Source organism: Symphalangus syndactylus, chromosome 19 (genome assembly GCF_028878055.3).
Source record: "Symphalangus syndactylus isolate Jambi chromosome 19, NHGRI_mSymSyn1-v2.1_pri, whole genome shotgun sequence".
In the NCBI taxonomy this organism is placed as follows: domain Eukaryota; kingdom Metazoa; phylum Chordata; class Mammalia; order Primates; family Hylobatidae; genus Symphalangus; species Symphalangus syndactylus.
This window is the reverse complement of record NC_072434.2, coordinates 38,804,814-38,830,156: the sequence shown is the minus strand read 5'-3', so window position 1 is coordinate 38,830,156 and position 25,343 is coordinate 38,804,814. Positions and strand designations below refer to the sequence as shown.

Below are 25,343 nucleotides of genomic sequence, written 5' to 3'. Positions count from 1 at the left end.
CTTACCTCCATTAGTGTTTTTACTAGGAAAGCTGGAAACTATAAAACTGTAACAACAACACAAAAAAATATATTGACAGGAGAAAAACAAGCATGCTGTGCCAAAATCTATAAAGTGTTTCGATGACTGGGGTGGGAGGAAGGAGCCACTTTTTGATGTTCAGTATTTATACAGCTGCCTATTTAGTGGTAAGAATTCATAGCAGCTGTGATACCTCTAAAACAGGAAACCACCAAGTCACTGTAATATTGATAGTTAAATGCCTTTTATGTTTTAATCACTCCCCATGCAGGAATGTAGACTCCTGAAGAATTTTTCCTCCTTGAGGGCCATCGTTTCGGCGCTGCAGTCTAATTCCATCTATCGGTTAAAAAAGACTTGGGCTGCCGTCCCAAGGTAAGTTCCCAAGTGTTTGCTCTACTTTTCTTTGGCCGGGATAATTAGTGGTTATGATGAGTCCTCACCTTCAAAGCTTGTATCGCATAACTAGAGAAACATATTCGAAATCCTCTGTGTGTTTCAGGCAGGGTGCATCTTACACATAATCATTAATGACTTTTGAGGCAGGGCTCCTGCAGAAATCAAACTCATTCTAAGTATACCAAAGCCAAGATTATTGGCTTTGGGGATGATTTGAAGGATGTGCTTTTTATCCAGATTTTGAGGGATAAGGTTGTGGAGTGATGAAGTTACAGCAACTTGCCATTACTTCTGATTATTTTTCAGCCTCACTACAAAGCCCTAAGCTATTTTAGGACTCAAGGGGTAATGTGTGCAGATAGGACATTAGTTCTTGATGTTCAGTAGGAAACTATTTAGTTGTCCTTTTAGTTTCAGCATTTTAAAAACTATCTTATTGGCATTAAAAACCTTTAAATGTTCTTTCCTAAGTACCTGAAATTATTAACTGGCCACATCCTATGCTGTTTTTCTTCATATTTCTTGGTGCAACCTTTGGAATAATTAACAACTTAGTTTCCTGATTTTTGCACTACTGCCATCGCTTCCATTTCCGGAACTTCACTGTAGATCAAAGAACTTTGTGCAAAGGAAGGAAAGGTGAGGGAGGGGGCAGTTCTGATTCTCTATCACTACAGATTTAGAGGCCGGGGATTGTGTCATGAGTACAACTCGGCCAGCTCCTTTCAACAAGTTTGCCCAGGTTTGAACTAGTCAGGAAGTTAGGCTATATCAGGGAAGAATGTATAAATTCTGTATGGTCTGTACCACATACGGTATAGTCAGTCTCAGTTAGGAGGAGAGGGATGCCAGCTGGCTTCCCAGCCAGGCTGCCTTACTGGGGCAGAATGGAAGGTCTGGGTCCTCAGTTTCATAAGTTTACTCAGAGTTGATAAAGTCCTAAGGGACTGGCATTGTTTGAATTTGCAAGAGCCCCAAGCTGGTAAACCAGAGTTTCATAAATTTATGCTGAAAAACGAGTGCCAGAATCCTCAAGCGTACTGATAAGCTCATGTTCTCATTCAGGGGATAGTCTACTTAGTGTAAGCCAAATTATTTATTAGGTGATTCTTTGATGGGTAAAAAGAAAAAAATAAAGTGGATGTTTATAATGCCTCATGTTACAGAGCTGTAGAAGCTACAGCTACTTGCACTCCAAAGCTCGTGCTTTGTTTATGACACCAATATCTATCAGTAGAAGAACTGGGAGGCTTTTCAAAGACCAATGCAATTTTCTTGATTATTACTCTTTTTTTGGGTTCTTTCTTCTCTATTTTGAATAATCAAGGTGATTGTGTGTATTAAAGAGAGATTAGTTGGTTGATTTTCCTCTGCACAGTTCTCCTTAAGAACGATGGGGTCATATAAAATCATTACTTGATAGGCCCTGGTGAAATGCGATGGGAAAATCAGAAGCATGCAGTGTCCCCACCCTTCACACCTCCACTTCACCTCTTCTTTCCCTTACCACCACTCCCCACTCAACTGTAGTATAGTATCAAAAACAAAGGGACAGTCAAGTGTTAAAATGCAGCCTTACTCAATTGATTGCAACCTTGTCTGATTGCCATGAAAGGTAATCCTTTCTTTGATGGTTGAAAAAAGAACACTAAGGAAAGTCATGTAACCAGCCTAAGATTTCTTCCACAGCAAGTTTGAGACTAAAACACAAGCACAAAAAATTAATGGACTTGTATCTTAGTCTCCTTGGCTGCCATATGAAAAGATTTATTCTAGCTGGCTTTTAAAACTATTTTCTAAAGACAAATGAAAAACCCTCTAAGCTGAATTCTGTATAACATATGTTTCTGGTTTGTTTCTTAGTTGGTTTGTATGTGTTTTAGTAAGGATACTACAGAAGTGTCACAGTTCCTTAGAGAACACACTTCTATATCAGCTTTACGTGTTCTCCATTGCTAAATTCAAGGAACGGGATTAAGATAACTTATTTGGACATGGTGCAGCTATACAATGGAATATTTTGCAGGCATAAAAGGATTGTAGTACTGATACATGGTGTAACATGAAGGAACCTTGAAAACATGCTAAATTAAAGAATCCAGCCACAACAGCTACGCATCATATACTTGGACTTGTATATGAAATGTCCAGAATCACAAATCTATGGACACAGAATGTAGATCAGTGGTTACCTAGGGCTGGGACTGGGAGGACGGTAGGGTCACAGAGTGATAGCTAAAGGGTAGAGGGCTGCTTTTTGGGGTGATAAAATATTCTAAAGTTGATTATGGGGATGACTGCACAACTCTGTGAATATACTACAAAGCATTGGACTGTATACTTCAATGATATGTGGATTATATCTCAATAAAGCTGTTATTGTAAAAAAAAGAAAAGAAAAAAGATATCTTATTTGGTTATCACTTTCCCTATAATCCTTGACATTTGTCTCTTTAAGTAGACAAAGGGGATACCTATTTATTTCTCTTCATTCAGGGCCACATATAATTAATTTTGAAATTATTTTCTCAAAGTATGAATAGCTTAATGGTTTTCTTTATTATTTAGAGTAATATTACACTCACTATAAAACAGGCTCTTAATAATGGTTTTTTTCATATTAATGAAAATGTTGCATGTATAGTGATATTGCCCCTATTAATTCTTTGTCTTCAGAATCATGCACTCATTAACCCTGGAGGGTGTGTAGAGAAAACCATGAGGCTCACAGAGATGTAGTGTCCTGGAAAGGGAGAGGGGCAGAGCAGATGCTCTGCATATGTGGTTTCACTCACTGTCCCAGCAGTGCCATAAAAGCACTGTCATATTTCCCTTGTAGAGATGAGAACATTGAAGCTCAGGAAAGTTAAGCAGCTTGTCCAGGATCATTCAGAAAGTGAGTGGAGAGATGCAATTGGAACCCACCACCTCTGGTTGCAGAGCCCATCCGGTTCCACCATTCTGTGACTCTGGGAGTAGGAATAGTGGCCTGTGAGCCAGAAAATTTGGCTCCCATACCTACAACTCTCAGCAGTTATTTGTGGAAATTTGGGAAAATCCCTGGTTCTGGCATCTTCATCTCTAAACTTAGGGGCCTGGCCAAGATGGCCTCTCAGATCTGTGGGCTCTGTGTGTGTGTAATAGTTTTTTTGTTTTTTTTTTAACTCACTGACAAGAACATGTCCTAATTGAACAACTTGATGCCCCAATTGAATAATCCTTTTTGTGATTATAATACGCATGGCTAGGGAAATATACCTCTCTCCACATGGGTGACCAAGTCCACCCTAAAAGAAATAAAAAGCCATCCCGCATAAAAACATTCATGGGCCTTATCTGTGCTTACAGTACCCACCAACCCTGAGATCAGCACAGTCCCTCCTTAGACATGGGTCCTGAGGACAGCTGGGCCAAAAGTGTCGGATTATTCCTAACTCTTCATTGTTAATATTTTCTTAATCCCTTTTCATAGGGACCGAATGCTGATGTTTGAAGAACTTTCAGATATCTTCTCAGACCATAATAACCATTTGACCAGCCGAGAACTACTGATGAAGGTGAGGCTCTTAGTGAGGGTGCTGTGTAGTCTTGTTAATAGCTCTGGAATCCATTCAAGGAAGAGTAGTGTGAGGGCTCCTTAAGTTCCTTCAACCCTGAAGAAAGCCTAAAGTAACTAGAAGGCAAAAATTCTTTAAAATACAGAATCTAAGAAACTTGGGGCTGAGAAAATTCTAAGTCCAGTTGAGCTCTCTCTTTCTACCTCCCTTAGCTTGCCTGTTATGCAAGCAGATTGTGAAACTTGAGTTCATATGTGTATGTACCTCCTTAACAAGCTACTCTGCAAATACCAAGTGCTGGCAGTTAGGTGGGTGAGAGGCCCTGGAATATTCCTTCTCAGCAAAACATCTAGAATGACAGAGGCCAAGCCTGCCTGCAATTCCACATCCTTTATTTGGACTAAATTGCACAATCTGTCAGTCAGCAGTATTTACTGAACACCAAATAAGTGCTGACTTCTGAATGACACACTAGGTAAAGATATAGCCTACTTCATTTTATCTCTCCAGACATTTGTTGAATGCCTAATATTTGTAAAGCTTTGAACCTGCTTCTAGAAATATGAAGATGACTAACACAAACACTGTTTCCTGGAGTTTACCTTCTAACTGGGGTATATAGACACTAAACAACAAGAATAAATAGTCAAATAAAGACAACTAACAGGTTGTGAACAACCATCAGAGGGGAACTAGCATAGACCAAATATTATCCTCATAGTCTTTCTATAAAGTAGATTTTATCATCATCATTTTGTAGATAGCCAAGACTCAGAGAGGGTAATAACCTGCCCTAAGGCATACAACCAATAGGTGGTAGAGCTAAAATATGAATGTAATGTGGTGAGACTCTAAAACCTGTGCTTTTATCACCAAGACATAAAGCTATTTCTTCTGACCTTTTTGGAGTAGGGTGCAGGATGGATTAGATCCAGCTTTATAGAGAAGGTAAATTAGTAGTTCAGTAAATATTGGTTGAGCACCCACTAGGTATTGGAGATATAACCATATTAAAGGCAGTGTTTGATCTTAAGGGGATTACAGTCTCATGTGGGAGGTAAAACATTTATGAAATAGTGTGATAGGTCCTACCATAGGGGAAAGTCCTGAACTGAGCAATCAAAAGTTGGGATTCTTATCCTTAATCTCCTTTTCTATAAGTGGGAGCCAATCCAAGTATTTGGTCTGTCGACTTCATAGAATTGTTTTGAAGATTCACTGTGGTAAAATACTTGAAAGTGCTATGCAAATGTAAGTTATTTTTTGTATTTGGTGAGCTATATTCATGTAAAACCAAAGTGTGCATAACAAATGAAAATAAATAGAGAATAAGCTGCATATTTGAGCTTAGGGAAGATACTTGGAGTAGGAGTGAAAATCAGGTAGAGGTGGGGTTAGTAAGAAAAGGCATCCAGGTGCTAACCCTTAGGTTAGTCGATCCTGTAAGGGCATTTTTTATGGTCTTCATGACTGTTCCTGTCCTATGTCCTACTTATCCTTCATGTCTCAGTGTAGACTCCTCCTTTTCTGGAAGCCTTCCTTCATTCTCAGGTCTGTGCTCCAGGAGAAGCTATCATTTCTCTGTCCTGGCACTTATCACATGCTCTATTGCAATTGCCTGTCTCTCTACTGGTCTGTAGGCCTCTTGCAGGCAGGGGCTGTACGTATCTTTTCACTTTGTATCTCTAATGCCCAACCAGTGCCTGGCATGCAGTAAGTGTTCAGAAGCTATTGTTTGGCTGCATGAATTGATGGGTCTTATCATTCACATGACTTTTTAACAATATGCCCACTATTAGCCCTTCTTGGAGTAGGTGATATGAGAAGGGCAGTATGTTGATGTCTGACTTTGGATTTGGACTACCTGATTAACTGCACACTAAACAATCATTGCTGAGATCGTGTTACTCCCTGCTTCACATGCCCCTGGCTTTGCATACTTTAAATGGAAACCCATCTGGCTGGAAGGAGATGGCTTAGTGTTCTCCCTGTCAGCAGTATGAAGCTAGACTAACTGGAGCCACACATTCAAATCCAAATAGCCCTGAGTCTTCCTTCCAAAGTAGATAAATTGGATACTGTGCAGCTCATTGCCTGGTAGCAGCCTTCTGGCTGAAGGCTTAGAAGTGAAGCTATATCTAGACATTAAAGATCCCATAAACCTTTCTTAAATGCAGAAGTTACTCCAGTACTCTAAATTAAATTTCTTATAGATATGACTCAAATTCCAAAGAAATGAAAAACTTGGCTGTGAATTCATGTGGTCTGTGCATTATCATTAATGATAGTGAAATGCTTTGGGCAGTCCATGTATATCTGTAGGTCCTTTTCCAGTCATTTTTGTTAATCATTCTTCATGTGAAGTGTCTAATTCTGAGTGTATTGTCAGCACATTTTTTTTAAATGGAATCATGAGGTACTTAGGTTCTCAAAAGCGTCACAGGAAAAACTACCGGCCTCTGTTTCTAGTGTTACTCCTGGTTTTTTACTGATTTATGGTTGGGTAATAATATAATAGTTTTATTTTATTTTATTTTTTGTAGGTATGTAGTCTCACTATTTTTCTCAGGCTGGTCTCAAACTCTTGGACTCTTAGTTTTAAATGACCTAACTTCTCTTCTTCTGGGAAGATATAACGTGCCACTTATATAATATGGCCCAGGCAACGTGATAATTAGTAAAAATCTGTGGTTTTCCTTTTAATTGTTTTAAAAAAATGTTTCATTTCCTCTCAAAGACTATCTTAAACCTGCTATGTCCTTATGATTTCTGAAACCTGGGTAATTCTAAGCAGGTGAATTATAGTCTGGAAATTTCAAGACATCAGGAAAGAAAGCAGAATGCCACCAAATCTTGGCTCTCATGACTCTTGGTAAGAATTTTTTTGGTTGACTTTATATAAAGGACTGCTAGAAAGCCCCAGAAATTCAACCCTGATGGAGACGTATGTTCAGTGACACTCCAGAACATACTAAACTCAAAGTTAGAGCAAGAGTCTGTTACAACTGTGACAGTTCTGAGCTGTAATTGCTGATAGCTACTGAGCTTAAGTTAACCAACATTTATTGAGATGGATCCAGAGTCTAGTAGACAAGTTCCATCTAGACCTAGTAGAAGAGGGCCCTCTGAAGCCCAGGAACAGCATGGATGAGGGTAGCTGAACTCTGCTAAAGATGGATATGAAGAAAAGGTGAGACTTAAGCAAGCCATTTGCACTACAGAGACGGAGAGGGAAGAGAAGGGCAGAACAGGAGATAAAAGGAGAGAGAGAGGGAGAAGGAGATTGATGGAGGAAGAGGGAGATTTGGCATTTATCCAAACATAGGTGATGATTGAAGTCATGAGATTGGATAGTATTTCCAAAGACATGAGTACAGAAAAAAACAAGAGGATGACTTTGACAAGAAGAAGAATCACTAAGAGAATATGAGAACAGCAGAGGAGGCAGGGGGAGAGAATGAGTGATACAGTCACAAAAACCTATGAAAACTTTCAAGAAGGGTCAAGGGATTGGTGTTGTGCGACATTGCAGAGTAGGAGATTTGGGGCTGAGGAAGGAAAAACTGAAACTGCTGGATGTGGCAGATAAGTGGATTTTCAGTTGACACTTCATTTGGAATAATTGGGACTCGTCAGTCTTTTTAGATCTCTAGCAGGGATGGAATCTCATTCTCATGAAATCATAAAGTCATGGAATCAATAAGTCTTGTAGCTTCCCATCTCAGGCGTTTCTCTCTCCTGTCTACTGAGGAGGTTGTCTTAAGTGCTCTTTTGAGATCCCTTTCACCTCTGTTATTCTGTGATTCTTAGGAGCCTTTGAACTTTTCAGAAATCCTCTTTAGGAATTTTAGCCATGTCTACAATAATTTCCGATACATTATTCCTCTGCCCATAACTGACATACTGGAGGGAGACCAGAAGGACCTACATACCAGAAAGAGGTGGGCACTCATATTCAAGTCAGACATAATTGACTTCTCACTCTAAGCAAATTCTCAAGAATTTCGGAGGACTCACAAACTGTCTAGCACAGGAAAGGCGCATATTAGGCTGCTTTCTTTTTTTTTAGAGGTGGGGTCTCACTATGTTGCTCAGGTTGGACTTGAACTCCTGGGCTCAAGCGACCCTCCTGCCTCAGCCTTCTGAGTAGCTAGGATTACAGGCGCATGCCACCATGTCCAGTATAGGCTATTTTCATTCATCCCTGGGAAAAACTATGAGTGGGAGATCATTAAATAGTAGCTCTCTTTATTATCATTTGAGATGGGAAGAACTTAAATAGATAATGAGTCACTGCGGGTTCTGTCCCAGTAGTGTACCTGGGACCTGAGTTAAGGCTGGTGAGAGATGGAACATGTTGATGCTTTATCACTATCAGCAAGGCCAAGCCACTGAAAAAAACCCTTTTGCGGTTGTACAGTAGTGGAAGGTCACATGCTGTGGTAATACATAAATCTCAGGAAAAGCGACTAAGGAAAACTAGTATAGAAGTTATATACTACTGAATTGTGCAATTTACCCCCTATTCATGCAGTTCCTGGAAAATGAGAACTTAACAAGACCCCAAAACCGCCAAACCAAAAGCACTTAATGTTCAGACAGCAAACTCATGATTACTCATTGTATGGAAGAGTTTGTTGTTACAATAGACAGGAGGAGAGAAAGGGTAGCCATGTGTCCTCAGGCAGCAGGAGGAAGGATTGATTTGTAAGAGTTCCAAACCTGAGAGGCAATTTAGAAGAACTGACTGGGGGCTGGGGATGTGTGAAAGTTCAATTTTTATGGATTGGTCATGTAGTACAATATTGGACTTCCTCAGAAAACTTCCGGTGCAAAAGTTTCATTTAGCTAAGAAATGCTACAGAAGTAGTCCCTTTCTTTCACAGAATGCTGGCACATCCATTTCAGGCCAAGATCGAGAAATCACAAAATGTACTGAGGAAGTCGTTCTTTGTTTTCAGGATATCTGATTGCTTTGAGTTTAATTTGGGATCTGTAAAAATGTCTTCATTTATGAGAATTGCCTGGCTTGTATTGATGATTGCTTTCATAACCAAATCAGGTGATCTTACAAAGTAAGGGGAAGGCCAGGTGTGGTGGCTGGCTCACGCCTGTAATCCCAGCACTTTGGGAGGCTGAGGCAGGTGGATGATCTGAGATCAGGAGTTCAAGACCAGCCTGGCCAACATGGCGAAACACCATCTCTACTAGAAACAAAAAATAAAATAAAATATAAAAATTAGCCAGGTGGTGGCTCATTCCTGTAATCCCAGCTACTTGGGAGGCTGAGGCAGGAGAATCACTTGAACCCGGGAGGCAGAGGTTGCAGTGAGCTGAGATTGCGCCACTGCACTCCAGCCTGCCCAACAGAGCGAGACTTCGTCTCAAAAAAAAAAAAAAAACAAAAAACAAAGTTAGGGGAAGAACAAAAAAATCCAAGTCCACCAGCCTCATTATAAATAGGCAACTTGCAACAAGCCAGCCAAGTATTTGCATAATATACATCGTGAGAGCCTGCCAGAGGCCTCTTCATTTTGCATGGCATTCCGAGCGAGAGTTATGCAGGGTTGTGTGCGAGAAACTAGATGCCTCTTCTTACCATTGTGGCATCCTGTATCAATTCCCTCTGTGTGCATTTCTGTTTCTTAGGAAGGAACCTCAAAATTTGCAAACCTGGACAGCAGTGTGAAAGAAAACCAGAAGCGTACCCAGAGGCGGCTGCAGCTCCAGAAGGACATGGTACGTCTGGCCCTCGTCTTCCCTGACAGCTCACAGGAGAAGGGCCGTGTGCGGCTGGGCTCCCACATGGCACTGGCACCTTCAGTTAACAGGGCACCCAGGCTTTCAGAAAGGGTCTCCCATTCTCTACCCCGTTTGTTCTCAGCAGCCCTGGGAGGTCTATAGGAGAGAGATGATTACCCCCATTCAACTAGTAGGAAGTGAGCACTGGGTGGCAAATCCTGTTTTCTGGCAAAGTTGTTTTCTGAAGGTGACGGGGAGTCTACAGCAGGTAGACTTCCTCCCTCCTGCAGTCTCTTCCGCCCCCTCCTGCACTTAGAAACTGCTCCACCTTGGCCTGAGGGCCTCCTGAGCTTCCTACTGTAGTCAGCTTCTGATACATGGTGACCAAGGAGAAAGAGAGTGTCTTCTCCACAGGGCCCTGGTCCTTGTACTCAGAGACCTTTTCATTTGTTCTAAACCCTCTAGCCATTGCCCAGCTCTCCTTACTAGTACCAAGGCTAACCAAATCTTTGTCGTTTTTCAATATTTAAAGGAGCGTCATGCCTCCCTCCTTAAGACTGAAAGATAGTTATTATCAACTTTAGCTTCATTTTAAACTTCTGACTTAGCATAAAGTGTGGAAGACCAGAGGGAGGAGATTAGAGACTGACAAACTCTAAATATTCTGCTTTAAGAGGGTTTTCTCTTTCTTTGGAAAGCTTAACGTAAATAAGAAATGTTTTTGAATGATAGGATTCTTCTGCAACATGAAGCCTATAAAACATTCAGTGTTACAAACTTTTTTGTTGTTCAAAGACAAGCTAAAAATAGCTGTTACCAAAAAAATAGATTATTTTAGTACAGGATGAGACCTTGTACACAGAATGGGAAGGACGCACTGCAGCTGACTGAGTTCCTGAAGGACAAAACCCTCCTTGGTATGAACCTCACAAAGCAGTTCTGGCTGAGGAAGCAGCCAGCCTCATGTCAAGCAGCCTGGCTTTACCCTGTTTGAGGCTTTGTGTTCCTGCCAAAATTTCCAGAATTGGCTTGATGAGATTTAGGATAAGGGATCCACGGGGACCGCTTTTTACTTTTCCTTTAGGATGTTTAGTGCCTTGGTGGCTTATTGAAGAAGAGAGATGATTTTAAAGGAGATTTAGTGACATGAATATAGTGTATGCCTGCAGTTGTAGGTAGAAGTGCCTCCACCTTCATTTCCAACTTTTTATTCTGGAATAAGTTTAGATTTACAGAAAAGCTGCAAAGCTAGAAGTGCAGTTTCCCTCACTGTTAACATCTTCTAAAACCATAGCACATTTGTCAATACTAAGAAACTGACACTGGCATAATACTATTAACTAAAATCTAGACTTTGTTTGGATTTCACCAGTTTTCCAGTAGTATCTTCTTATATTTTCCAGGACCCAATCCAGCATACCAACTGCATTTTGTTGTCTGTCATCCCTGTCTCTTCTGGTCTACGACAGTGTTTTCTTGACTGTTTTTTATGACCTTGATGGTCTTAAGGAGTCTATCCAGGTATTCTGTAGAATGTTCCACAGTTTGAGGTTGTCTGCTGTTTTCTAGTGATTAGACTGAGCTTCTGGATTTTTAGAAAGAATATCACAGAGTGAAGTGCCCTTCTCATCACATCACATCAAGGAGTGAATGAATGGTTTCAGCGTGACATCTGGTGTCATGTTGATGGTGACACGAATGATGTTGATCCTTATTACTTGGTTAAGGAAGAGTTTGCCAGGTTCTCCCTCAGAAGTTACTGTCTTTCTCTTTCCCTCCTCTATTATTTGAGAGTTAGTCACCAAGTCTAGCCCAAGGGGTTATTTTAATAGTGATGCCCCATACTTTTGTGGTACATACTTCTCTGTGTACAACAGCCAATGGTGAGGCAATGACTATCCAGTGCCATCCCAAACTACCAGGAATGTCCCCATGCTCTGAGAGAGAACAGACATCCTTCTCACTTGAGCCAAAGCAAAACATAAACCCCACAGTCAACACTTTTGAACAGATGTGTATGATCTCCTGGCTTTCAGGCTTGGTTTTCATGATTTCACAAGTTAGACATTAGATCATGGGGTTTCTACCCTATTTGTGTAGAAATTTAAAAAATGTTATTCATGGAGGTTAGCACCACTGGCCCGCAGTTAGGCCTTGAATACACCCATTTGCTCCAGCTTGAAGATTCCTAAAACCTTCAACTTTTCAATAACAATAAAGACAGTTTTGCTTTGGTTGCTCTTCAGGGTGTGATGCAGGGAACTGTGCCCTACCTGGGCACCTTCCTGACTGACCTGACCATGCTTGACACTGCCCTGCAGGACTACATCGAGGTGAGTTCCATATGGGTGGTGTGATTGGGCCTGCAGCCTTCTCACTGGATACCCCAAAGAGTAGTGAACTTCTCTTAGTATCTTTTGAAGGTCCAAAAGTACATGGCATTGTGCTAACTGTTAGGAGGAATACAAAGAATAACACCAAAGACTAACACCAGAGTGGCTCAAAATCCAGTGGAAGTAATTAATGTATCAAAATAAGCAGTGAACGATAGTAATAATAGAAATTCAAACAAATACACTGAGAGAACATGGGAGATCAAAATTATTATTATTTTTTTGAGATGGAGTTTTGCTCTTGTTGTCCAAGCTGGAGTGCAATGGCACAATCTTGGCTCACTGCAGTCTCTGCCTCCTGGGTTCAAGCAATTCTCCTGCCTCAGCTTCCCAAGTAGCTGGGATTGCAGGCATGCACCACCACGCCCGGCTAATTTTTTGTATTTTTAGTAGAAACAGGGTTTCACCATATTAGCCAGGCTGGTCTTGAACTCCTGACCACAGGTGATCCACCCACCGTGGCCTTCCAAAGTGCTGGGATTACAGGCGTTGAGCCACTGCACCCGGCCCACAATTAGCTCTTATGAGGAGTTATGATGAATAGGGCTTATGAATGAGTGGGTTTGGGTTTGAACAAGACTTTAAGGCCGGGTGCGATGGGTCGTGCCTGTAATCCCAGCACTTTGGGAGGTCAAGGCAGGCGAATCACCTGAGGTCAGGAGTTCAAGACCAGCCTGGCCAACATGGTGAAACCCCGTCTCTACTAAAAATACAAAAATTAGGCTGGGCGTGGTGGCTCACGCCTGTAATCCCAGCACTTTGGGAGGCTGAGACGGGCAGATCACGAGGTCAGGAGTTCGAGACCAGCCTGGCCAACATGGTGAAACCCCATCTCTACTAAAAACACAAAAATCAGCTGGGCATGGTGACATATGCCTGTAGTCCCAGCTACTCAGGAGGTTGAGGCAGGAGAATTGCTTGAACCCGAGAGGTGGAGGTTGCAGTGAGCCGAGATTGTGCCACTGCACTCCTGCCTGGGCGACAGAGCAGGACCCTGTCTCAAAAAAAAGAAAAAGAATAAATAAATAAAAATACAAAAATTAGCCGGTCATGGTGGCAGGCGCCTGTAATCCCAACTACTCTGGAGGCTGAGGCAGGAGAATCACTTGAACTCGGGAGGCGGAAGTTGCAGTGAGCCGAGATCGTGTCATTGCACTCCAGCCTAGGCGCCAGAGTGAGACTCGGTCTCAAACAAAAACAAACAAACAAACAAACAAACAAAAAACCCCACAAGACTTTAATGTTGAATAGGACTACTTGGTGGGGTAGAGAGTTAGTCAAATTTGTGATTTTTCAAATATGCTTTTCTTTTTGTATTGCTACCTGCTGTGGGGTATTTTTCTCTCTCTCTACCTCTCTCTCTCTCTGTCCCCCTCTCCCTCTTTCTCTCCGTTCCCCCTCTCTCTACTCCTACTCCCTTCGTCCCCCATCTTCTCTGAAAGGGAAAATACGTGAAAACTCAGATAAACAACTTGTTAGTAGCAGCAATAAAATATTAAGTGAAGAAGAAATTTCAAATTTGAAATGAAATTGAAAGATTGCTTGTATATTTCAGTATATACTACCCCCTTGTTATCATATGCAACCAGCCTGCTTTTATTGTATCTTAATTAGAAGAAGTAGAAGTTACTTTGCATAGATCTACCTACCTTTGGATTTGCCACAGTGTTGTGGACACATTTATTCATTTTGTATTTCCTGACTTCTATGTCTCTTCACATCCTCTTCCTCAGCTTATCTCAGGAAACACCCATCAGTGTTGGGGAATTCTGGGGAGTAACCAAAGATTTAGAAGTTAAATTCAGCCTACTGAGAATAGGAGCTGAGGGGATGAAGAATTGAAACTTAACTTTTCATGATGCTGTGGAGAAATAACTTCCCTTTTGATAAACCGTATGAGTCAATGACCATCTGTTTTAGTTGCTTTTGGTAAGGGAAAAAAGTGTAATGGAATATTCACTCAAGCTTTTATCGTTACTGGTTCTGCAAGTGTCTTTGGATCCTGATTTGTAATTATTTATCATTACTATTTTAGTTGGTTTCAGACATTTCAAGAGAAGGCTTTCTGCCGATCCTGCCTTAAACTAATAATTTTTTAAAAAGCAAAACAGGAGTCTCTTCTTCCACAGTAGTCATAATTATAGGATCATTGATAATTGTGACTTATCACCCCTTTGATCTATTTCAATGTGACCTACAACAACATAAGGCTGTGTTTTAAAGTAGCTTGGTTGGTCACTCTTTTTATTAAAATTTCTTTTAGGGTGGACTGATAAACTTTGAGAAAAGGAGAAGGGTAAGTAGAGTTTTTGGCTGTGGTTTTCTGTTTTCCTTTGTCTGAGCATGAAAAAAATGAAAGAAATGGGGACTTAAGTTTTTTTGTAGAGGCAGAAAAAAATGAGTTAGCACCTATTGAACGTTTATCATATACCATTTTGCTTGGCATGCTCCTATACATTATCCCCCACTTGCCTTATGAGGTAGGTTTTATCATCCTCAATTCAAAGGCAAGGAAGCTAGGACTCAAGAAATTAAATTACTGGACCAGAATCTCTTGGTGGCAAAGCCAGGGTTCTCATCCTGTCCTGATGCCCCAAAGCCCACACTTCTTCCCTGCCCACTCCTTATCTCCTTTACAATTAGCTTCAGCAATAGCAGGCTCACCGCTATAATTAATTAGAATGTATTTTATACTTGAAGATTACTAAGAGTAAACTTTAAGTATTCTCATCACAAATAAATATGTGAAGTAATGCGTATGTTAGTTAGCCTGATTTAGCCATTCCACGGTATATACATGTTTCAGAACATCATGTTGCACACCATAAATACAAACAATTTTTTAATTTGCCAATTAAAATAAAAGCCAGGTTTACCCTATTAAGGATAAGGGGTTTCTGATGAGTAAATGACATAGAAGAGTTAATAAAGATGGTAAACTCTCGTGGGTCTGCTCGAGAGAGGAAAGGAAATGGTCTTCGTCTTCGGTGTAGGTAGTTATTCTTTTCCTTTCGTGTCAGCATAGGAAGGTGTGCTCAACATCAATTTCAGTCTTTCTGTGGAATAGCACAGTTCTGAACTGTGCTATTCAAGATAAAAGTCTTGAAATTTTTCTGTGATTTTCATATTCAAATGATATATTTCAATAGATATTTAAAAGACTCAAAGGAAAATGAGTGAGCAAAATAATAATTTCACCCTGTAGTACTCTCGTTATTTTTCAGTACTTTCACATTCCACAAGTATTGACTGTCTACTTAATGTGGGGGGTTTGGGAATTACAGCAGAGAAAGAACAGAGCTCCCTGCCCTCATGAAGTTCACAATCCAGGAAAGAGGTAGACAAATAAATAGGCAGTTATAATACAACCTGAAAAGGGTTTGTGAGCAGAAGTTGTGGGTGTTAGAGAAGTATATAGGTGTGGGGTATCCATCTCCAACTTGTAGGGCCAGAGAAACTTCCAGGAGAAAATGACATTGAAGTTAAAACCAAAAAGGCATAGAGGAGTTAAACCAAGCTGGGCTCATCAGAACAAGATACTAACCTGGACAAATGTAAATTTTTTTGTCCCTTATAGATGATACTTTTTCCTTTAGCATGATGGTAAATATTCCTTGAGGATACTGAGACCAAGGGCCGAGGTCACTGGATGGCAAGTTGAGACTTGGAGAATCTGCCAGTTCTTGAGTTACTTCTGTCATGTCCTATAATGATAATAAATTCAGTTATTGCCCCCTCAGTTCCCCTCTCTGTCATTTAACTTCAGAATAACCCTGGTTGGTAATCTCTTTCCTTTTTAGACTAGGATATTAAACTTTTGGAAAGTTTGACTGTAAAACCTAAACCTAAAGCTTATACCCATTGCTGACTTAAATTTTTTTATTGAAACATCCAAAGAAGTATAAATAATTTTCAACATAATTATGTACTTGCCTCTCTGTGAGTTTTAAAAGACTTAGTTAAATGATTTGGTGGCATAGTAAAAACCCAAGGATTCGAGAAATCTAAACATTCAATTTTATGAGACGTAGGACTGTTTAGATACTCAGCCCTACCAAAACTTATTTATTGAGGGGTAAAGGTTGAGGAAGATGGGGATGGGGATCTTGGGAGCTCCCTGACTTAAAGTATTTCTTTTCTTTTCTTTTTTTTAAGAAATATGAATATAAATTAATATATTTTATGAAGTACTTAAAACCTTAAAAATCATTTTTCTATTCCAAGGATGAAAGTGAAGAAGAGAAAAAGGAGGCCACTGTGACTTAACATAGCGAGTAGTTTGGGTTGCTTTGGTAGCTTGTTTTATACAAATTGCTTTCTCAAGGAGAAAAGAGGATTAAAAATTAAAGCATACAAGGACTTTGGAGAGTTCTAGTTAGAATTTTTAAGAGTTAGTCAGCTCCTTTATTTTTAAGGAAGCAGTATTTCAGAATCCTCCTGGATGGTTTTCTTCATCTTTTATCCTAATGTGGTGTATTTTCATGTTGAAAAGATTCTATATTTGGTTGGCCTTATTATTCAGTCTTTTTTTTTTAATTTTTGGTATTCTGTCTGCTTTAGGAATTTGAAGTGATTGCCCAGATAAAGCTCTTACAGTCTGCCTGCAACAGCTATTGCATGACCCCAGACCAAAAGTTCATCCAGTGGTTCCAGAGGCAGCAGCTCCTGACAGAGGAGGAGAGGTGGGCTCACCTGTCGTTCATCGGGGTAGAACTGAAGTGTTGGCAAGAAAAATGCTGCATTTGATACCTCGCTGGGTCATTTATTCAACAACTATTTAGTGAGCAGCTGCTAGGTTCCAGGTCCTTGGTTTTCAAAGGCGCATGGTGTGGCAGGAAAGGCGAGGTGATAGCATCAAGATGTACTTTCAGACTCTCGCTTGGCCACTTATTTATCTTTGTAACCTTGAACAAGTCATTTGTTCTTCCCTACCTTCAGGATGCTGATCTGTAGAATGTTTGTTTGTGAGGCGTAACTAAGATCTTATGTGGGAATGCTTTGTTAGAATGCTTGTCCTCAGCGTTATCACCACAACCATTGTCACTGTGTGTGTCATTCCTGTTAATTGATGGTACCTTTCCAGGAAGCTTTCAACCTAGAGGGGGTGAGAGACTCAGGAGACATTGAAATATGATGGGTAACTACATTGCTACAGAAACTATGGGAAGAATCGGGGAAAATAAGGAAAATATAAAGGCATTAATATTTAGGCTGGGCTGTAACGGAGAAACAAGATTTTGCCATAAGAACTGGAAAAGAACATTCCAGACTGAGAGAGAACACAAGCAAAAGCTTGGTGGCCTGACATGCTTGGCATTTGGAGGAACAGTGATAACTCAGGTGTGGCAGGGACACAAGGAATAGTTTAAAAATAGTGGGATGGGCATAGAAAGGCACGTTCACTTGAGTGCCCTGCCCACTGGCTCAGCACGTCCCCGTCCTGTAGCCGGCTCACTCGTTGGCAGATTGGTCTGCAGGCCATATGTGGGCCACTGCCTGTTTTTACATTTTTAAATGATTGGGGGGTGGGGGGGACAAAAAAAGAATATTTTGTGACACGAAACAGTTATTTGAAATTCAAATTTCAGTATCTACATAAATAAGGTTTTATTGAAACACAGCCCGTTCATTTACATCTCATCTGTGGTTGCTTTCATGCTGTAAAGGCAGAGTTGAGTAGTTGCAACAGAGACCATATGGCCCACAAAGCCTAAAATACTATGTGGTCCTTTACAGAAGAAGTTGGCCCATCCCTACCCTAGCCCAGGGGATTTCTTTGGAAGTTTATCATAAGGGAGAGTGAAATTGACAGCAAAATAAGTATTTACAAAAAAAAAAGTTGAGGTTTAGAGAAGTATTTGAATGAATTAATGACAGCATTTGGATTCAAACTCAGGTCTGCCTGACTCTACAGCCTAAGCTCTGAAGATGGCTGTATAATGCCGGGCACCCTTCCCCACCTACTCAGTAACGAAATACATCTACTGTCTACAGCTACAAGCTTTCATAAAAGGCACTTGGAATCACGTATAAATTCCTCTTGTGCTTGTGTCAGTTATATCTGCCTGGCAGATAGAGGTCTGAATCTGGAGCATTTTTAATTTAGGATGTTTTGGCAATTAAAAAATTAAAAAAATATTTGTAGGCCACCCTGGCCAACATGGTGAAACCCCAACTCTACTAAAATAAATAAATAAATATATATATATGTCTTTATCAGTAATGTAATTGCCTATGTCTGTTCATTGAAGATCAGATAGATTACAAAAGTCTCTTCATTTTCTTTAGATAAAACTAAGTCGGCCGGGCGTGGTGGCTCACGCTTGTAATCCCAGCACTTTGGGAGGCCGAGGCGGGCGGATCACGAGGTCAGGAGATCGAGACCACGGTGAAACCCCGTCTCTACTAAAAATACAAAAAATTAGCCGGGCGTGGTGGCGGGCGCCTGTAGTCCCAGCTACTCGGAGAGGCTGAGGCAGGAGAATGGCGTGAACCCGGGAGGTGGAGCTTGCAGTGAGCCGAGATTGCGCCACTGCACTCCAGCCTAGGCAACAGAGCGAGACTCCGTCTCAAAAACAACAACAACAACAAAAAAAACTAAGTCATATGTGCATGTGCACAAACACACACATACAAAATAGTAGGAAGGAGGCAGTAGAGAAGAAATAGGAGGGGGAGGTAGTAGAGGAAGGAAGATTCTTCCACTGGCCTAGCAGTGCGATGAGAATGATCAGAATGGAGTTAGTTTTTGATGCTGCCAAAGTGCATATATCCTTGTATTTGAAACACGCAAAACTAAATAGCCTCAATCCATATGCCAGTGGAAGTGAGGGAGGAAGCACGTAAGATAAATGTGTCAAACTGGGCCATGAAGTCAGTACCCCTGATGTTTATGATAGGACAACGTTTGTATATGTCTTTACTTTGAACAATTAGAGCCTTCTCTAAAACAAAACCAGGACATCATGTGAATTTAAGTCTGTTTTTCAGTTCTCTAACTTTGACCTCATGGAGCCCCCTTCTTTTTCTCAGCTATGCCCTGTCATGTGAGATTGAAGCAGCTGCTGACGCCAGCACCACCTCGCCCAAGCCTCGGAAAAGCATGGTGAAGAGACTCAGCCTGTGAGTGTCCCCTGGGGGTTCTGGGGCTCCAAGAGGGTACCATCAGAGTCGTGAGAGGAGATGTATTCAACAGGATGACCTTGAGCCAGGGTGAAAGTGAAGAGCACTCTGCTCATTTGTTAAGCCATTTATCCTTCTGTCATGAACTCAAAGCATTTGCTGAGTCCATTCTTCTCCACTCCCCTCTCTGTTGTGAATCACCATCCTCTCCTGCCTGAATCACTCCAGTAACATCTTCACTGTCTTCTGGCTGCCCCTTACCCAACCATTCATTCTCCACTAAATAGCTAGGTTGTCTTTTAAAATGTACACCAGATTATGTTGCTTCCTGTATAAAAACCCCTATAGCTTTTATTTTAAAATAAAACCCAAACTCTGTATCCTGGTTTACCTGGCCTTACGTGACTTAACCTGCAGCCTTCCCTCTCTTACAGCATTGCCCTCTGTTTACCAGTGTTGAGGATGTTTGCACTGGCTGTGCCTGGCCTGAAATGCTCTTTCTTCATGGCTGGCTCCTTCAAATATTAGCAAAAATGTTATATGCCAAGAGAGAACCCTTTCTAATGTTGCTGTCCACCCCTCATTCTCATTCATACTAGCTGCTTCCTCCAGTGGAATGTAAGCAACCTGAGAACAGGAACCTTGTCTATCATGCTGGCAGTTGTATTGCCTGAGGCCAGGAGTTTGAGACCAGCCTGGACAATGTAGTGAGATCCTGTCTCTACAAAAAAATATCACTTAAAGGATTAGCTGGGCATGGTGGTGCATGCATGTAGTCCCAGCTACTTCGGAGGCTGAGGTGGGAGGGTCGCCTGAGCCCAGGAGTTCAATGTTACAGTGAGCTATGATTGTGCCACTACACTCTAGCCTGGATGACAGGGCGAGACCCTGTCTCTAAGAACAAAACAAAACAAAACAAAAGAACAACAACAAATATATATATATATACACACACATATATATGCAGTGCCTAGCTCTCAATATGTGCCTGAAAAACCACCATTATTTTTAATGAAATGAATCAGTTAATATCTTTTTGAGGATTTGAGGGGATCAGGATTCTGACTGTCTTTATGGGCATTTGATATTTCCCAGCACTGTCTCTCCACCTACCTCAGTGAGTCACATTGAGACACAGGCAGGGATGGCACATGATCTCGAGTGTTGCCATGTCCCCGGTGTAACATAAAGACCTGTGTTGGATGTGGATAGCAAGGTCTCCCACCATCAGCGGCCACGCAGGCTGCTACCTGCCGTCAGGTGATATCAGGCATTGTGGGTGGGTTGGAACCTGTGCTTTAGTAGAAAGCATCTGGAAGATAATCCTATGTTTTGCTCACCCTCTCTTTGTTCAGATGACTGTCCTGGCCCTGCTGAACTCTAGATTTATGAGCTTTTGGAGTCAGCTTTTGAGGAGAATTTTTCATAGTATCTTGCTGTCTTTTCATCTTTGCAGATATGGGGGAATGAACTATGAGATAATCTGAGGGGCCTGACCAAGCCTTGTCAGCTGGTAAGACTGGCATGTGCACAGGGAATCAGCTCTCTGATAGAGGAGTCTAGACATGCAGCGGATCCTGGGTGTCCACTCTGCTCACTGAGGCAGCAGAAGGAATTGGGAGCTTCTGGACCCACTATGGCAGTCAGAGGTTCTTAAGGAAAAAACAAAAATTCTCAATGCAGGCGGGCCTAATCCTGCCTGCTGCTACCTCTGTCCTCCTGCCTTCTCCCCATCCTCATTTCTATGCTACTGCTTCTCTGTACTCCTCTCCAGGCCTGGGATCTATATGTTTTGTGGTGGGAGCTCTAATAACCCTGGATCCTCTCTCTTTACTGACACAGACAAGTGTTCAGTCCTATGAAAACATTTACTGTGAAATCCAGAGAAGGCAGGACTGTGAGGGTGCTGTGTCCTTCACAAAGTGTAGTAGGCACTCAGTACGTCTCTTACTAGTAAAATCTTCCTGGGATAACCCTTGGTATCTGCAATGGAGTTTGGGCATCTATTATGAAAGCAGGTCATATGCCCCCATCTTATTTCTTGTACGTACAAGGGTGTTTGCATACCATTATTTTTCAAAAGATTTCATGATCTTCTTAGCATGTTTACAAATCTGGGAAATGCATTTTTGCTGTTCCCACATTTAATGGCTCATCATCCAAAGAGGTTGGAGAAAACTTTGGGTGCTTAGGCCTAGTTTGAAAGTCAGAGATGCCTACTACTGAGCCAGAATGAACCTTCACAAAGCAGGACAAAGCAGGACCTTACTGAATTGTAGAAATGGAAGAACCCTAGAGACTCTGAGATCATGGATGGAGGACCACTAGTTGACATCCTTCAAAGATCTACCTTTGTAATTTATGAAGCAGTAAGACAAGGGCATTATTTTTGCTTCTGTGATCAGAGTTTAGCTTATACCCCTATAGTCTCTGTAATGCTTGGAGGGTCATAAAAGGAAGACATGGAAAATGGGGCTGGAGATAGCGGGATGGAGATGGGGCAGAGCAAAAATGTGCTTGAGCTCTTGGAGTTCAAGCATATAATTCCGAAAATATTTAATAAAAAATCAAGTTCATCTTCATTGTTTCTATTATTGTTGTTATTTTATAGTCAGTACTTATTTAGGTTCCGCCCACGTGCTAGTTGCCTTGCGTGCTGTTCCTTCTTACATCTGACTCCCGCCCTCCTTTTACCACTACTTGTGGCGTAAATCTGTTAATGGTACACCCTCTCAGTCTTAGTCTGAGAAAGTCTTTATTTTGCCCTCCTTCTTAGACTTATATTAGACGGGTATAGAATTCAAGACTGACTGTTACTTTCACTCAGCACTTTGATGATATTATTCAGTGTCTTTTGACTTCCGTGGTTGCTTTTGAGATGTGTGGTATCTGCTTAATTACTATTCCTCTGTTTTATGTTCCCACTCCTGTTGTTTTTCCCTCCCTCCCTTCTTTCCTTCCTTCCTTCCTTCCTTCCTTCCTTCCTTCCTTCCTTCCTTCCTTCCTTCCTCTCCCTCTCTCTCTTTCTTTCTTTCAAAAGAGTTTTGCTCTGTCGCTTAGGCTGGGGTGATCTCGGCTCACTGTAACCTCCGCCTCCTGGGTTCAAGCAATTCTTGTGCTTCAGCCTCCTGAGTAGCTGGGATTACAGGCACATGCCACCACACCCGGCTAATTTTTTTGTATTTTAGTAGAGATGGGGTTTCACCACGTTGCCTGGAGTGGTCTTGAACTCCTGAGCTCAGGCAGTCAGCCTGCCTCAGCCTCCCAAAGTGCTGGAAGCACTTTGAGAGCCACTGTGCCCGGCCCCCTGTTGATTTTAAGAATTTCTTTTGTCTTTGATATACCAGTTTAAGTGGGAGTTTAGTCTTACCCTATTCAGGACATGGCTCTTGGATGGGAGGATTCCTATGGTTCACCAGTCTGGAATCCTCTCAGCCACCATCTCTTCTGATATGGGCCTTCTTCCATCCTCTCCATGTCTTCTGGAACTCCTCCTACACATATGTGGGGCTTTCTTACTGCTTTCTCCATATCTTTTCACTGTTCTTTCTATGTCTTTATCTTTTGATGATGATTTTTGAGGATTTTCTTCAGATCTGTCATCTAGTTCATGATTTTTTTCTTCAAGTTATTTAATCCTTCCACTGAGTTTTTAGTTTAAGTCACTACCTTTTTCACTTAGAGGTGAAATGTTTTTCAAATTATCTTCTTGAACTTCATTAGAATGTCTTGCTCTGAGCTCCTGTTTTCAATTTCTTCTTTTATGTCTTTAATATTTCCTAACATACTTATTTTGCAGCTTGGCTTATGGTAGACATGCAGATATTTCTTGGATGAATAAGCACATTATTAGTTTTGTTCTGACAGTTCTCAAATTTGAAGTTCTCAGGAGTCTAAACCTGCTTTTTGTTATGCCTGTTGGCTCTCTCTTTCAGTGGAATATTTCCTTGTGTGTATTTTGTAATTTTGTATCATGAGTTTATCTTTATCAGGGGATTCTCTGAAGCCTAGGCTGAAGGTATATCCCTCCAGCAAGATTTTCTTTTTTTTTTTTTTTTAAGAAAAAATCTAGTTTACCAGCAGTGTCACTGGTTGAGAGTTTCTAACCCCATAGACCACATAAATAGCAAATTGGAGTGAGGCACAGACTCAGCTCACACATGACTTCATAGGAGACATTTTTCTTCTTTCCATGCTCAGGCGAGAACAGGCTCCCTGTTGTCTTCCTATGCTAGCAGAAAGATATTTTTCTGGCCTATCTTTTTACTAAGGGTATAGCCCTTTGTGGGTCCTGGCTGTATATAGTTTTGGTTCGAACTCCTCACCCTTCATAAACAGAAACCCTCATCTTTGGGCCCTGGGTGTGCATTAAAACCCACATCACTATTTTGCCAAGATTGGGGCCTCCCACTCCCCCACCAGAGCAGCTGCAGAACTAGCTCGCGTGCTTCTAGTTTTCAGTTCCTTTTTCACTTAAGGCCCGTAGGGATTTCCCTTCCTATCTTGCAAGCTCAACTAAAAAGAGTTTTTAATATTTCTTATCTAGCTGTTTTATAGAGGAAGCGTTTAGGATATTGTAGCTCACAGATTGTTGGAAATAGAAGTCTTCCTCCTTGGTTTCTTACCCAAAGCAGTGCCATCCTTTCTTTGCCCATGAAGATCATTTTATGGTAGGAAGTGATGGGGATATGGTGATGGTATCTTGATCCTGCCAAGGTGGTCCATAGGCTGTTAAAATGTAGAGGACCATTGACCTAGAAAGACTTCAGATTAGTACTGAATAATCTATGTGTTCTTTGAAGTTGGAAATACTCTTTTGGGACAAGATGTTTACTGCTATTTGTTAGAAACTTTACAGCGAATGTCCTCCTAAAATAATAATGACAGAACACACAAGACTGAAAAAACATCAAGGGCTTAATCAACACAAAATATTTGCCTAATCATGGATTCCAGATTTGTAACAGCCCAAATGCTTGGCATTCTGTTTTTTTCCAGACTGTTTCTAGGGTCTGACATGATCACCAGTCCCACTCCCACCAAAGAGCAGCCCAAGTCCACTGCCAGCGGGAGCTCTGGTGAAAGCATGGACTCTGTCAGCGTGTCATCCTGCGAGTCGAACCACTCAGAGGCTGAGGAGGGCTCCATTACTCCCATGGACACCCCTGATGAGCCTCAAAAAAAGGTATATACTCAACCCTTCTCATAATTCCTAATGCAGGCACCTACATGCTCTGCCATACCACAGCGAGGAATGTCTGTTTTTAAGTGGATCACTCTGTAGTATTTTGAAAGTCATGTTTTGAACAAGCATCAAAAGAAGAGTTCAGTTTGGGGACATACTCCTAAAAGAAACAGGTGTAAAAGCACTAAGCAGTTTGGTTTATTCATTTGGCCTTTGAAATATTGTTCTATACCCACCTCTTAAGGCACTGGATTTATTTAGGGGAGGTAGGACTACTTAGAAAGGGCAAAAAGTCAGAGATGGAGATGTGTCAGGTTCTTGGTGCCATATTTTGTCTTAGCCAAGCATTTATCACAATTATGTTGCATAGCATGCCACTCCAAAAGTCAGTGACTTAAATCAACCACTATTTATCTCTCTTATGTATCTGCTGGTTGGCTGATCTGGGTTGGGCTGGACACTAGGCCACAGATTTGGTCCAGGTCTGCTCCACTTGCCTCTCATTATTTTTGGAGTAATGGGCTACCCAGGGCATGCCCTTAGCATGCTAAGACGGACAAGCAAGAGGGCAAGCCCAACTCGCAAGCATATATCAAGCCTTTACTTGAGTCGTATCAACCAACATTCTATTGGCTAAAGCAATCATGTGGCAACATTCCACATAAGTAAATGAAGCAGAGAAATAGGCTCCAGTTTTAGTGGGAGGAACTCTGAAATCACAGTGCAAAGGGCACAGATGCAGGGGAAGATGAGGGATTGGTAACAAGGATACATTCTCCCATGTTGGAAAAAAGGAAACTGATGAGAGGTGATAAAAGAATTTCCGTCGAGTTTCTATTTTCTGTGACTGCATAAATAAAAATGTAAATACCAAAATATCTTAATCTTAAGATCTTAATTAAGTCCAGTCTTTTCTTTTGTTTT

At 41.3% G+C, this 25,343-nt stretch overlaps 1 protein-coding gene and 1 long non-coding RNA gene across 21 annotated transcripts in view; one reads left to right on the top strand and one right to left on the bottom strand.

Moving 5' to 3' along the window:
* The window catches only part of LOC129458678 (uncharacterized), an 81,821-nt gene extending 64,757 nt beyond the window's left edge, over positions 1-17,064 (bottom strand). For 11 of the 14 annotated variants that reach the window (XR_010114752.1, XR_008649708.1, XR_008649709.1 and 8 more), the window contains exons 1-3: positions 16,805-17,064; positions 15,657-15,816; positions 13,762-13,934 (exon numbers count right to left, since the gene is read on the bottom strand). This is a non-coding gene — a long non-coding RNA (uncharacterized lncRNA). The remainder of the gene's footprint in view (positions 1-13,761; positions 13,935-15,656; positions 15,817-16,804) is intronic. The other 3 variants (XR_010114750.1, XR_008649703.2, XR_008649702.2) reach the window with 2 other exon arrangements.
* RGL1 (ral guanine nucleotide dissociation stimulator like 1) overlaps positions 1-25,343 on the top strand; it is a 289,859-nt gene that overhangs the window by 249,305 nt on the left and 15,211 nt on the right. For 6 of the 7 annotated variants that reach the window (XM_055234759.2, XM_055234763.2, XM_055234761.2 and 3 more), the window contains 8 exons: positions 293-396; positions 3,893-3,977; positions 9,627-9,716; positions 11,966-12,052; positions 14,376-14,408; positions 16,673-16,794; positions 19,145-19,234; positions 24,233-24,419. In XM_055234759.2, coding sequence (XP_055090734.1) covers positions 293-396; positions 3,893-3,977; positions 9,627-9,716; positions 11,966-12,052; positions 14,376-14,408; positions 16,673-16,794; positions 19,145-19,234; positions 24,233-24,419 — 798 coding nt within the window. The remainder of the gene's footprint in view (positions 1-292; positions 397-3,892; positions 3,978-9,626; positions 9,717-11,965; positions 12,053-14,375; positions 14,409-16,672; positions 16,795-19,144; positions 19,235-24,232; positions 24,420-25,343) is intronic. The other variant, XM_055234764.2, reaches the window with a different exon arrangement.